Here is an 11,371-nt window from a genome sequence, read left to right on the forward strand (position 1 = left end):
CAAGAGCAATCGCTCCCGGCTTGTGACTCCTGCAAAGGTGGTTTTGCAGGGAGCGAGTCCAAGGCTCGGTCACGCCTCCTGCTCGTTTTGCAGATACCAGCCTTGGAGAGCTGGAGCCAGCCGAGGCTCGGCCGACGCTGGCTGGATCCTGCGCTCGCAGGTCGCGTTCACGCTCTTATCTGGCAGCAGGAGAAAGCGCCGAGGCTCCCTGAGCCTTTCCTGCTGCGCAGCCGAGGTCAAAACATGGCGAAAGAGAGAAGAGAGCAGGAACGCGCAGAGCTCATGAAACGTGTCTTTGTGCTTCCCAGATCGGGGGAGCTGTGAACTTTTACCCTGTGCGTGAGTCTGACTCATAAATCAGTTACATAAATAACCGGGCAGATAAGAATAAAGATTTTAAAACCCCAGAGGAATGAATAGCCCCTAGACAATGGGACCCCTCCGTGCGATCCAGCGGTAGATACGCGCCTGCCGGAACAGAACAATGACCGCCGGCCAGCCGCGCACAGCCGCAGTTTCTATCACTTATCGCCCGCCCCGGCCGCCGTCGAGGGTTTGAACTTGCTCTTGCTGGTAGCCGCTTGTGTCCGGGCACAGCTGGAGCAGGGTGTCCGGACTCGTGTCCTTTTGGCTGAGCCCCCCCTGGCTTTGCTGGGATGGGGAGGAGATGCTCCAGCCCCATGGGGCATCCGAGCCCGGGCTGGCAGCACCCTGGTACCCAGAGCGATGACCCTTGTTTGCACCGTGTATCTTGTGGGATGTTCTTGCACCCGTGGCCAGCTGCATCTGAGGGCTTGCCCACCTTCACGTGCCAGTCCTGTTTCCCTGGCCAATTAAGCTGTAATGATAATGACTTGGTCCTTCAGGCAGGAAGGGTTTGGGGGGTCAGTCCTCCCAGGGGAGCGCAGGAGGATGAAGTGACCAAGAGATGCAGGGGGAGCTGAGCTTTGTGTTTGCTGTCGCTTGAAGTAGGATTCGGGAAGGGAGGTAGGAAAGAGCCTGAGTGCTCGTGCGAGCCTAGCAAAGACACGTGTGCCGCGGGCAGGACGCAGAGCGCACCAGCACGCAGCAGGTTGGGGGAAAGGAGAGCACAAAACCAAAGTCTTGTGTGTTTTAGCTAAGTGATGTAACCTGAAGATGGAACCAGCTCAGGCACGTGAATGTGTTGGGATGCTTCATGCACAGACCCATCCCCGTTGCCTTGACGCACAAGATGCGGCCGGTTGGGCGACTCAGGGGCTTCCCCATCCTGCCCACCCAAGCCCTGCCTGAGCTGAGGTTTCCCCAGAGCTCTCCCCAGAGAGGGGAGGTGGGTGGCAGCCCCGTCCCGGGCTGGCCTGGCACCGATGGGGATTTGTGTTGGGAAAGCTGGAGAATTTCTTGCTCTTCAGCTAAAGTTCACGTCCCGGCTGCCGCAGTCAGAGGGGAGAGCAGGTTTTATGACTTTGAACTTAGTTTACGCACCTTTGGGATAAATTAAGGGTAAAATTTCCTAAAATTGTAAATGTTTATTGCATGTGGATCCAGAGTGGCGTATATTTAAGGCTGGCGGAGGGCCAGGCAAGCAGATGTGACACAGACCAGGCGGCGTGCTGCTTAAGAGCCGCGCGATTGAATGGGAAGAGGGAGGGAAGGGGTAGGAAGAGGTATGGAAGTGGCTACCGAGGAGCAGCGCCGAAAGGGCCAAGCACCGGGGGAGCAGGCATTGTTTCCATTGGGGTGTGCCTACCACGCACGGCTCTAGCAGAGACCCGACGTGAGCTTCTCTATTCCCGGGAGCAGGCTGGTGGAGCAGCTTGTGCCCTGGCTACATGGCCACTCAAAACCATGCCCCTTTCATCTTGTGCTTTTGCGGTTCTCCTTGGAGATGGGTGTCCATGCGACCCTCCAGCCTGTTCCTGCCTCCTGATCTCTGCAGCTCTTCCCCTGGTTTGTGCCCCAAATTCTTCCCTGCCGCTTCTCCTCTTCCCTTTGCTTCCTTTCAGATGTACTGGCTGTCTTTGGTGCCATTTGGAAAGTACCTTGCTCATGGCATGGTTTGGGTGGAGGCCCTGCTGTTGACAATCTGTCTGTATGTCTGCACAACTGGGAAATCGTGTAGTGGCTACCAGCCTGGTTGTTTCTTTGCCAGTAAGGAGGAGACCTGAGGGCTTTCAGGCTCGAGGCATCGTGCGATGGGCAGCACACGCTGCATCCCCTGCCCGGGACGGGGGCACACGCTGCATCCCCTGCCCGGGACGGGGGCACACGCTGCATCCCCTGCCCGGGACGGGGGCACACGCTGCATCCCCTGCCCGGGATGGGGGCACACGCTGCATCCCCTGCCCGGGACGGGGGCACACGCTGCATCCCCTGCCCGGGACGGGGGCACACGCCGCGTGCCCTGAGTGGGGTGGGTTCACTCATTGCTCCCTGCATTTCTGTGTTCCGGTGGGCGATGAGGCTGGTGGCTGTGCTCAAGAGGAGGAGGAGGCATGGTAGGTTTGCATCCACTTTTTTTTTTTAAATGGTTTTGAGTGTTTGAGATGAAAGATACTGTATTATCAAAGGACAGATCTGTGGGAATAACATCCTCCTGCCTGCTTTTGCAGATTTGGCCTTTAAAAGGCCAAGCACCTAAAGCAACGGAGTCGCCAGGAGCCCGTGTGCCCGTGGATGGGTCAGGCTGCTACTCAGGGTGGGAGCCTGGTCCGGTGGGCACTGGGGCTGATGGGGGGGACCGCTGCCACCCTTCTCCCCCCCGCAGCTCCCTGTCCGCCTCCTCGCGTGAGAGCCTCCCGTAACAGCGGGCAGAGCGTGCCGGCAGCTGTGTTTAACAGGTAGGGCAGGTATGGGGAAACGCTCAGGGCCCTGCGCTCACCGCAGAGCTCCTTCCCACCTGCGAGCCCTGATCAAACACCTCGACGGGCGGCCCGAGTGGGAGCCATGATGTAATCTTGGGAACCCAAAACAATCGGCCCTTTCATGGCAAGACGATAACAATCAAAACAGTATGTAAGGGCCTGCCATGCAAGAATACACATGCACATTATACACTGGAGGGAATTGAAAGCCGTAGTGAAAAGGGGCTTGTTAAGAATATGTAGCCTGCTTTCATAATCAGTTTGTAAAAGAATAGGCCCTTGAAAACAAGGGTTTAGGCTTATAGAAGGCTTTCTGTGCCTTGACCTTGCAAATATGCAGAGATGCCAACTTTTTTTGAAAGTGAACTTGGAGTCTCCCAGCGTGGTGCCACAGCAGTTGGCAGGCGAGCTTGGGGGTAGGAGGTCCAGCCCTGGTATGTTCCTGGGGGACACAGAGTCTTTCCCTCTTGCCACGAGGAGCTGGTCCTTGGTGGAGCTCCACCAGGATGCCATGGTTTTACCTTTTCTTCCTTAAAACCGCAGCACTGGGCTCTGCTGCAGAAGAGGATCAGCCAACGCAAGGGCAGACCCGTCCCAGCATCGCTGGCTCTTTGCAGAGCTCACGTGTAGATGGCACATGTCCTAGTGGCGTTTCTGTTCCCAGATGGAGAAGGTTATGGAGGACATCACTGTCATCACTGCCATTTTACAGATGGGGGAGCTGAGGCAGAGAGCTGGGAAAGGTAACATGCCCAATGCATGTTGGCTTCTTCATCCTCGATGCTTCCTAAGACACCTGAGTCCATCGTGCCCAAATGGAGGAGACACCCAAGGGACATTCCCGCGTTGGCCAGGGCGCCAGTGGTAGAGCCGCTAACGGGGCACACGCATCCCCAGGCAGCGTTTGGTGTGGTTTCCCCTGGGCTGCTATTACTTTAGGCCAACGCGTGTTTGTACGTTGGGGATGAGCCACGGGTTATCCTCCTTGGCTACAAAATGTCTTTTAGCTGGACACCGGTGACCCATCAGACCAGATGGGATCTGCTTCTAACACCTCTCTATCAGTTATTCCTCACCTTCCTCACTTTAGAGACCTTAATGTCTCTAAACATTTCATTCGGGTCATTGTCCCTCTGTCTATGTTAGCTCATCGCCCCGTTGTCTCCTCTGTGTGCCGTAGCTCGCCGTGGGCACCCAGAGGTTTGGCTCCCCTGGCCAGGCTGCTCCAGTTTGTCTTTGTGCATCTGTTTTACAATGTGTTTCTTTGCAGTCGGGGGAAGCCTTCCAAGAATCCCCACCTATTTCCGTAATAAGGACGCCTTTGTTTTCCTCGTACACAATGCAGCTTTGATTCAGTTGCTTTCTCACCAACCGCGTTGCCGTCAGCTCGACACGGGAGCTACGGAGAAGGTGTGAGGTGTGCACGGCTCCGTGGCGAAGGGGGAGAGGAATGTCCCGCGGGATGGTTTTATTTCACGTTTAGGGCATCGGAGGTAAATCTGCTTTGCCTTAGCACCCGGACATCTCCTGAGATGCTGCGCTGGGCAAACAGAGGTGGCCCCTGAGCAGCGAGTGGAGGTACCCTTCGTGCAGTGAACCAAGGCAAAGCAAATAGGAAAGCTTATGTGTTCCTGGCCTCCATGTTGTCACGGAGTTATCCTCATCCTGATGAGATTAGTGTCCTTGGGAAACGCTCAGAAGGCCCCAAAGTCCAAGAAGTGTTCAGGCAGAGCTGTGGTGGGAGGAAGCGTTGAAGGAACGAGTGGTCCTAGGGGCGGGGGAGCATGGTCTGGGTGAGCAGAAGACCTTTGCGGAGTCCAGGAGATGACATGGGGACCTTCTCAGCTTGACGCTGAGCCCAGAAGGTCCGTTCTGCCCTGTGGATGTCCCAAGGCAGGTGTGAGAAACCACACACACAGGGACTCCTGCAGCCAGGCACTGGGTCTCTGGTGGCCTTTGCCTCTTGCCCTGCCACACGCTGAAGCTTTGCGTGCCTGCCCTGACTGCTGGCACCCACGCGGCGTGATGCGCACACCTGCATTTCTTGGGAAAAGAGGTTAAAATGTTGACGTGGGACGGGGAACGCATTGCTGCCTCCGTGCTGAGGGCTGGGGGGCTTGGGTGGCCTGACCCCAGAGGGTCCCTGTCGGTGCGGGAGCATGCTGTGACCCATTGCACACCATGGCACGTTGCTTGCCGTAGTGTGTGCATGCTGTGGCACGTGGCACGTTGCTCACTGCAGCCTATTGCTTGCTGTGCTTGCCGAGCTGGCTGCAGCCCCATCCCCGGCACATGCCGGACCCGCTGGCCATCCGCCGCTGCCGTGGAGGTGGCCGAAGCTGTAGGGCTGGGGCAGGTTCTTGTTTCGGGGCCCCCTGATGGCTTTTGCTAGGGGTGTGTGCGAGGAGGAGAGCAGGGACAAACCCACCCGTCTGGGCTTCTCCTGCTGGGTCTTTCCCCAGGTTAAAATCCCTTTCCTCCTGCCCCTTGGGGCTTTCTCTCTCCTGGGGCTGCTGCAGGGCGAGGGGTCAGCGCGGGGTTCCCTCCTCCTGGGGGCGAGGGGGGGCTTGCTGCCCTTCCCGTACAGACCCCTCCATTCACACCTCCCTCTCCCACCCCATTAATTTGTTGTGGTCGGGGCCAGTAATAGCTGCTTTGTGCGAAGGCGAGGGAAGGAGGAAAAAAAACCCAGCGCACAGACAGCGGCTCCAGTGTTTTCTAAAAGGGATGTTTTTCCCCCTCCGTTCTCTCTCTCTTTCCCTTGAATAATGTTTTTGATTGTAATAGCCTGTCCTGGTTAGGGAAACCCACAGCCTCTCCCCCTTCCCCTCCCCTCTTCTGTAAACCCTGGTAGAAGTTTAAACAACCTAGAGAGATTTTTCTCACCAGTCTTATTTTACTAATAGGAAACAAGTGTTTAAAGCAGCAAAGGGAGCTTTCAGCTGCTGGCAAAGGAATAACTGACCTTGCAGAGAGGTGCTGGGGTCCCGCTCGGAGCCATGGGCTGGGGCAGGTTGCAGCCTGGTACCTCACTGCTGGAGCCTGGAGCCCCCCGGGGATGGTTGCGCTCTCGGTGGCCCCTGGGACAGGCCACGGCCAGCTCCACCGACACACACCAGCGAAGCCACGAGGGGAGAAATGCTCCAACCGTGGAACAAGTTCTTGTTCGCTCTCGTGGAGCCGCTCAGCCTAAGGAGCTCACGCCATAAAAAAGGAGCCCCATTTGGTTTGGTGCTTGCAACAGTTTTGTTCCTTGAGTGAAGGAGAAAACTCCATATCCCGATTTCCTGGTTTTCACCAAAAATCCAAAACTCCCGCTGAGCTGGAAGGGACCCTGGAGCATAGGGGAAGGACCGTTCCCAAGGCTGGAGCAAATCCCAGCTGAGGATGGGTGACGGTGTGGGTGGGGGGTACCAGGGGCAGCCTCTGCTCAATGAGGTGCTGGTGCACGGGGCTGGGGTGCAGCTGCCTCCCGCATAGACGATCCGACAAACCCTCCCACTGCAAATCCAGCTTTTGTGACTGCCAGCTGTTTGCAGAGCTATTTCCATTTTGGATAATCACAGAGTTATAGAATACCAGGTTGGAAAGGACCTCAAGGATCATCTGGTCCAACCTTTCTAGGCAAGAGCACAGTCTAGATGAGATGGCCCAGCACCATGTCCAGCTGAGTCTTAGAAGTGTTCAGTGTAGCGGAGTCAACCACTTCCCTGGGGAGATTATTCCAATGATTGACTGTTCTCATTGTGAAAAATTTTCCTCTGGATAAGCTCTGGGTGATGGGGTGGTCCCACGATGGGGCTGCTGCACGGGAGAGGCTTGGGCAGGAGCGCAGCGGGCGGGCACAGGGTGCTCTGAAGGTGGTTGCTGAAACAGGTATTGGGTCTAAGTATCGAAGGGGAGAGGGAAAGTGAGGAGAAGCCTCAGCTAATTCTCTACCCTTGAACATCCCTTCAAACCTCTCCTGTCTGTCCTTCAGAGCTGTGTTTTCTGCCACTGGGGACATGGGGCTATACTTGGAGCAGTTCAAGTTCACCGTGTCTGCCTGCCTAACCCCCTTTATCAGGCTTTTTATCTCTTGTGCCTGGAGAAATGGTCCTCACAGCAGCCTGCCTCCTCCTCTGCTACTTTACTGATGGACAGACCAGCTCTCCCCTCTGGCTGGTTTCGGCTCTGGAAGTCCAAGTGCCGCCTTTCCATGGGATGCAAGAGGGGGAAAATAGAGAGAAAGAAAGTGAAATCCTGTGGCTAAAATATACTACTTCTCTTCTGACGAGCCCCACGGCTGTAAGGCTCGTGCAGGGGTGAGAGCTGGGGCAGGTTACGGGAGAGGGACCGCGGGCTGCGTTGGGGCCCCTCTGGCAAAGCCCCCCTGGGAGGGAGGAACCCCGACCCTCTGGGGGACCCGCGAGCCCGGGGCTGCCCCAGGCACCGGGGCCCAGGGATGCTGCAGCTCCCGGGAAGCCTCAGGTTGGAAATGCCTTGTGGGGCCTCCCTGGAGAGGTCTCTTCTCCTCCATCTGGTCTCTGTTGCTCCCAGGGGTGATGCTGAAGCTGATTAAATGCTGTGGAGCTCTTTGAAGATGAAATTTGCTGTGTTCATGTTAAATATTAGCATGACTAGCCCCAGGGCTAGCTGCACTTCCATTTGAAAGGCATATCTCTAATAACGTCTCTCTTTTTCCCCCAGCTCCTAGCAGCCTATCCCAGCCTGTGCTTTCCACCTAATAAATGTATATATATTTGTGCTTTTTTGTGTGGATAGGAACTTAGCAATCGGGATTGGGATTCAGAATTTCCCCGAGGGCCTGGCCGTCAGCCTGCCTTTGCGCGGCGCTGGATTTTCAACGTGGAAAGCGTTCTGGTAAGCCGAGCTTCTCTTTGCTCGTGGAAACGAGACCTCTGCCAGCAGCTCCTGACAAGCGGGTGCCTATAGCGTCCCTCCCCATATCTGTTTCTCCCAGTGGAGAGCTGCTGCTGGTTTCCAGCTTTGAGGAAGGGCGGTGAGTGCTGTCCTGCTCCCTCTGCAGTGCCCAAGCTCAGGTCCGAGCCCCTGGCTCCCGGGGCATCCATCGGTGATCCCAGTGGGTCACCCCATCCCACGTCAGCTGCCTGCTGAGCGCCTGTGGTGTGCTCCCAGATTCTGCACTAGAAAGTTGTTTTTTTCTTAATTTTTTTTCTTTTAGTTTTGTTTCATTTTTTTCTTTCACTTCTCTCTGGGCTGGATTTCAAACGCACTTTATTTTTTCTTTTCCCTTTTCCCTGAGGTAAAAAAGCCAAGGGCATGAACCCTGCGAGCGCAGGGCTGCGTTCCTGCCCGTGCACGTGTGCTCGGCCGGGTGATGGATGGGAGGGCAGGGGGGTGGCTTGGAAACTGCTCCCGCCAAAGCTTTGTTTTCTTTTCCTCCCACCCACCTCCAATTCAGTAAGCGCAGCCGGTGCTGGGACTTGCACCGGGATTGCTGCTGCCGGGAAGGGAGTTCCCATGGTCCGGAGAGTTAAAACAGTCCTAGAGGGGAAAAAAAATGAGGGGGAAGAGTACAATTTCATCCTGGTTGAGGCCGTGGCCAGATTTCCTCTTCGGGATTGAGCTATGCTGGTTGGAACGGTTTCCTCTCTGACCCATCCCTGCCCATGAGCTGGGTCCCCAAATCCCACAGAGCTCTCAGGGGAAGGAATTTGATTGTGCCTTAATTCCTTTCCTGGAAAAATCAGCTAGGTTAGGTCAAATCACCTTCATCGCCTGTGTAAAATAATCTAGGTGACTTGGCTTGGTGTGGCCGGGCGGCCAACCTCCTCCTGGGCACGGCGGCATTAGGGAGGACCGTGGGGATGGGGAGCTGCAGAGCCCCGGCAGCCCCGCGGGAGGGCTGTGCCGCCCTTCACGCCACGTCCCCGGTGGCTTTTAGTCTCGGTCCTTTGCAGGTACGGGCAGCTGAGCGGCATGGTGGAGCCCTTAGCCGGTGTCTTTGGTGCCTTCGCCGTGGTGGTGGCAGAGCCTCTCCTCCCCTACGCCTTGGGCTTTGCTGCCGGAGCAATGGTCTACGTGGTGATGGACGATATCATCCCCGAGGCACAGACCAGGTGAGACCCCCGTGGTGACCACCACTAAAGGCAGGTAGACACGGGGGGAAGCGCAGAGGACCCTGGAAGATCCCTTCCCTTGCCCGGATGAGATACAAAGCAGCACTTCCCTCATCCGAAAAGGCAGTCCCGGCTCCTAGGGACTCACGCCCTCCCCTTTTCTCCCTGCAGTGGCAACGGGAAGCTGGCGTCCTGGACCTCGATATTAGGATTTGTGGTGATGATGTCCCTGGACGTTGGGCTCGGGTAGGGCAGCGTGCCGCTCCCCAGGAGAAGACTTCAGAGCAAAATGTGCGGCGGCATTTGGAACTGGACACGCGTTATCCTCTAGACTGTTTTTGTATATATATTTTTTTGGATCTGGTTTGGTGTTGATTTCCTATAATTTTATATCTTTTCCTCCCCTCCAACGTCATGTCGATGGTTTTCAAAGCACAAAGACAGGTGGTTCCTCGCAGGTCCTGGTTTCTTTTCACCACCAGATTTTCTTTTCCTCTCGGGAGGGTCGTCGGACGATGCGTCGGCCGGGCTGCGGGTCACCCTGTCCTTTCCCTTCCGCGCTGGGCTGGTTTCTCTGAGTCGGGTCACTCTGGGTTTTGATCATCTTTGTTCTGTAGAAGATTAGAAATTCAGTTGCGTGTTTAAGCTGGTCTGTGGTTAAGTACCAAGGCATTTGAATGGAGTAAACTTATGAAGTCTCGATTTCCACGCTGCTTTTGAAAGGCAGGTGGAAGGCGTTAGGGCTAAGATAACACGTACGGCACTCTGCAGGATCGCAGGTCTCGTGTATCCTGCTGGTCCTTGGGAATGTTTTAGGGTGTTTTGATGGATGCAAATAGTCCAGGCAAATAAAAATGAATTTTCCTGGGATCTCTGTAAGAGGGAAATGTCATTTTTTCCTAAATTTATCTCCTAAGTGGGGCATTGATCCAATGCATTGTGTCCAATACCCCGAGTTTTTCTCTGGAAAAAAAAAAAAACAGGAAAGAAGAATTTTTGTGTTTTCTAGCATGTACTCTTTGAAAAGGCAAGGTGTGGTCATCCACGTCGATGGTGTGCTGCCCGCCTGGCATACAGCAGGGTATGTTTCCACGTGGGCCCGTGACTGTGTCTGGCCTTACCGAGCGATTGCTGCGTTACAGCTGCTGGTTCCACTGGTTCGTAACTCCACGAAGAGCTGACGCAGGTTTTTCCCGGTGGTGGTCCTGGTCGCGCTTCACCCTGCAGAAGAGCTCGGAGCTGAGTCAGGACCTGAGCGTGCCGGGAGCTCTCGTCTTCCTGAGCAGCGTCAGGATAAAATAATTCATCAGGGTGAATTAATTAACCTACCTGAAGAGCCAGAAGCATGCACTGTATGTACCTGCCTCTTCACCCTCTGCTTTTCAAGCGTCTCTTGTTGAATGGCTGTTCTGAGCAGGCAGGATTAGTCCCTTCCAGGCTGAGGATTGAGCCTGTGCCTGGTGCACGCTCGAGCAAGGAGCAAAACACCGAAGCTGGAAAGATATCACAAACCGCACCTCCCTCTTCGCTAAAGATGCTTCTGTCTTCAATACGAAGGGGTTTATTAGCCCCTTCAGCAGGAATAACTGGATCGCCTGGCTGCTGCCTGCATCTCCGTCCCCCCGCAGCCACGGGGCTCTCGGGGGAGCAGGGCTGCGAGTGCGGGGGTCACGGACCATCACTCGGTCCTGCCGGAGAAGCTGCAGGAAGGGCAGCCGAAGGGAACAGTCTTGAACAAACTAAGCTAGAGCCATGCATTTTTGTCTGGTTCTTTTTTTAATTTTTTTTTGGTTGGATTTCATTTGTACTTCATTTGTGTGTCACTCTGGATGATACAAAACTACTGTTTGCCAATGGATTTGACCTTTTAACTGTGATTGGTTTCAATAAATGGGAAATTCAGAGTTTGCACTGATTTATTTTAACGCCATAAAGCTGTAGCTTTGCTTCTTCTCCCTCTGTTCTGCAACGTTTCTTTTCTCCAGCGTAATTGTTCTTGGCTTGTCAAAGGTCCTGCCTCTCAGCCAGGAAGGCAGCCTCTTTGGGGAAGAGAAAAAAGGGAAAAAATAGCTGAAGCAAGGCAGCTTTGCAGTGCCGCACCCGTGAGTGCATTTTACTGTTCACTGGGTTTGCTGCAGCCGAGCAGCTCACCCCCGGGTCCAACGCCTGACACTGGTTCGTGCCTTATGACTCAGAAAAAAGCAACCGCAAGAAATCCCTGGGGGAAAAGAAGCAGCTCTGCCTGCGCTGACCTGGGGGTGATGCTCATTTGGGGCAGCTCGGAGCACTGCAGTCCCGGGGTACGGGGACGGGAAGGGGGACCTGACCTTCCCTGGGATCCGTGGGGCTGTGGAGATGAGCTGGGTCTCTCCAGGTACAGGGGAAATTTGGGGTTATGGCCCTCAGCTGGAAAAGTGAGGGGTGTCAGGACCCTCTTTTTCAAAC

At 55.3% G+C, this 11,371-nt stretch overlaps 1 protein-coding gene across 6 annotated transcripts in view; it reads left to right on the plus strand.

Annotated features, from left to right (window-relative positions):
* Nucleotides 1-10,670, plus strand: part of SLC39A11 (solute carrier family 39 member 11) — a 116,855-nt gene extending 106,185 nt beyond the window's left edge. For all 6 annotated transcript variants that reach the window (XM_082326882.1, XM_082326886.1, XM_082326887.1 and 3 more), the window contains exons 8-10: nucleotides 7,608-7,706; nucleotides 8,768-8,926; nucleotides 9,098-10,670. In XM_082326882.1, the coding sequence (XP_082183008.1) occupies nucleotides 7,608-7,706; nucleotides 8,768-8,926; nucleotides 9,098-9,176 (337 nt within the window). In that variant the 3' untranslated portion in view covers nucleotides 9,177-10,670. The remainder of the gene's footprint in view (nucleotides 1-7,607; nucleotides 7,707-8,767; nucleotides 8,927-9,097) is intronic.
* Nucleotides 10,671-11,371: the final 701 nt, after the last annotated feature.

Source organism: Platalea leucorodia (assembly GCF_965183815.1).
Source record: "Platalea leucorodia genome assembly, chromosome: 14".
Lineage (NCBI taxonomy): Eukaryota > Metazoa > Chordata > Aves > Pelecaniformes > Threskiornithidae > Platalea > Platalea leucorodia.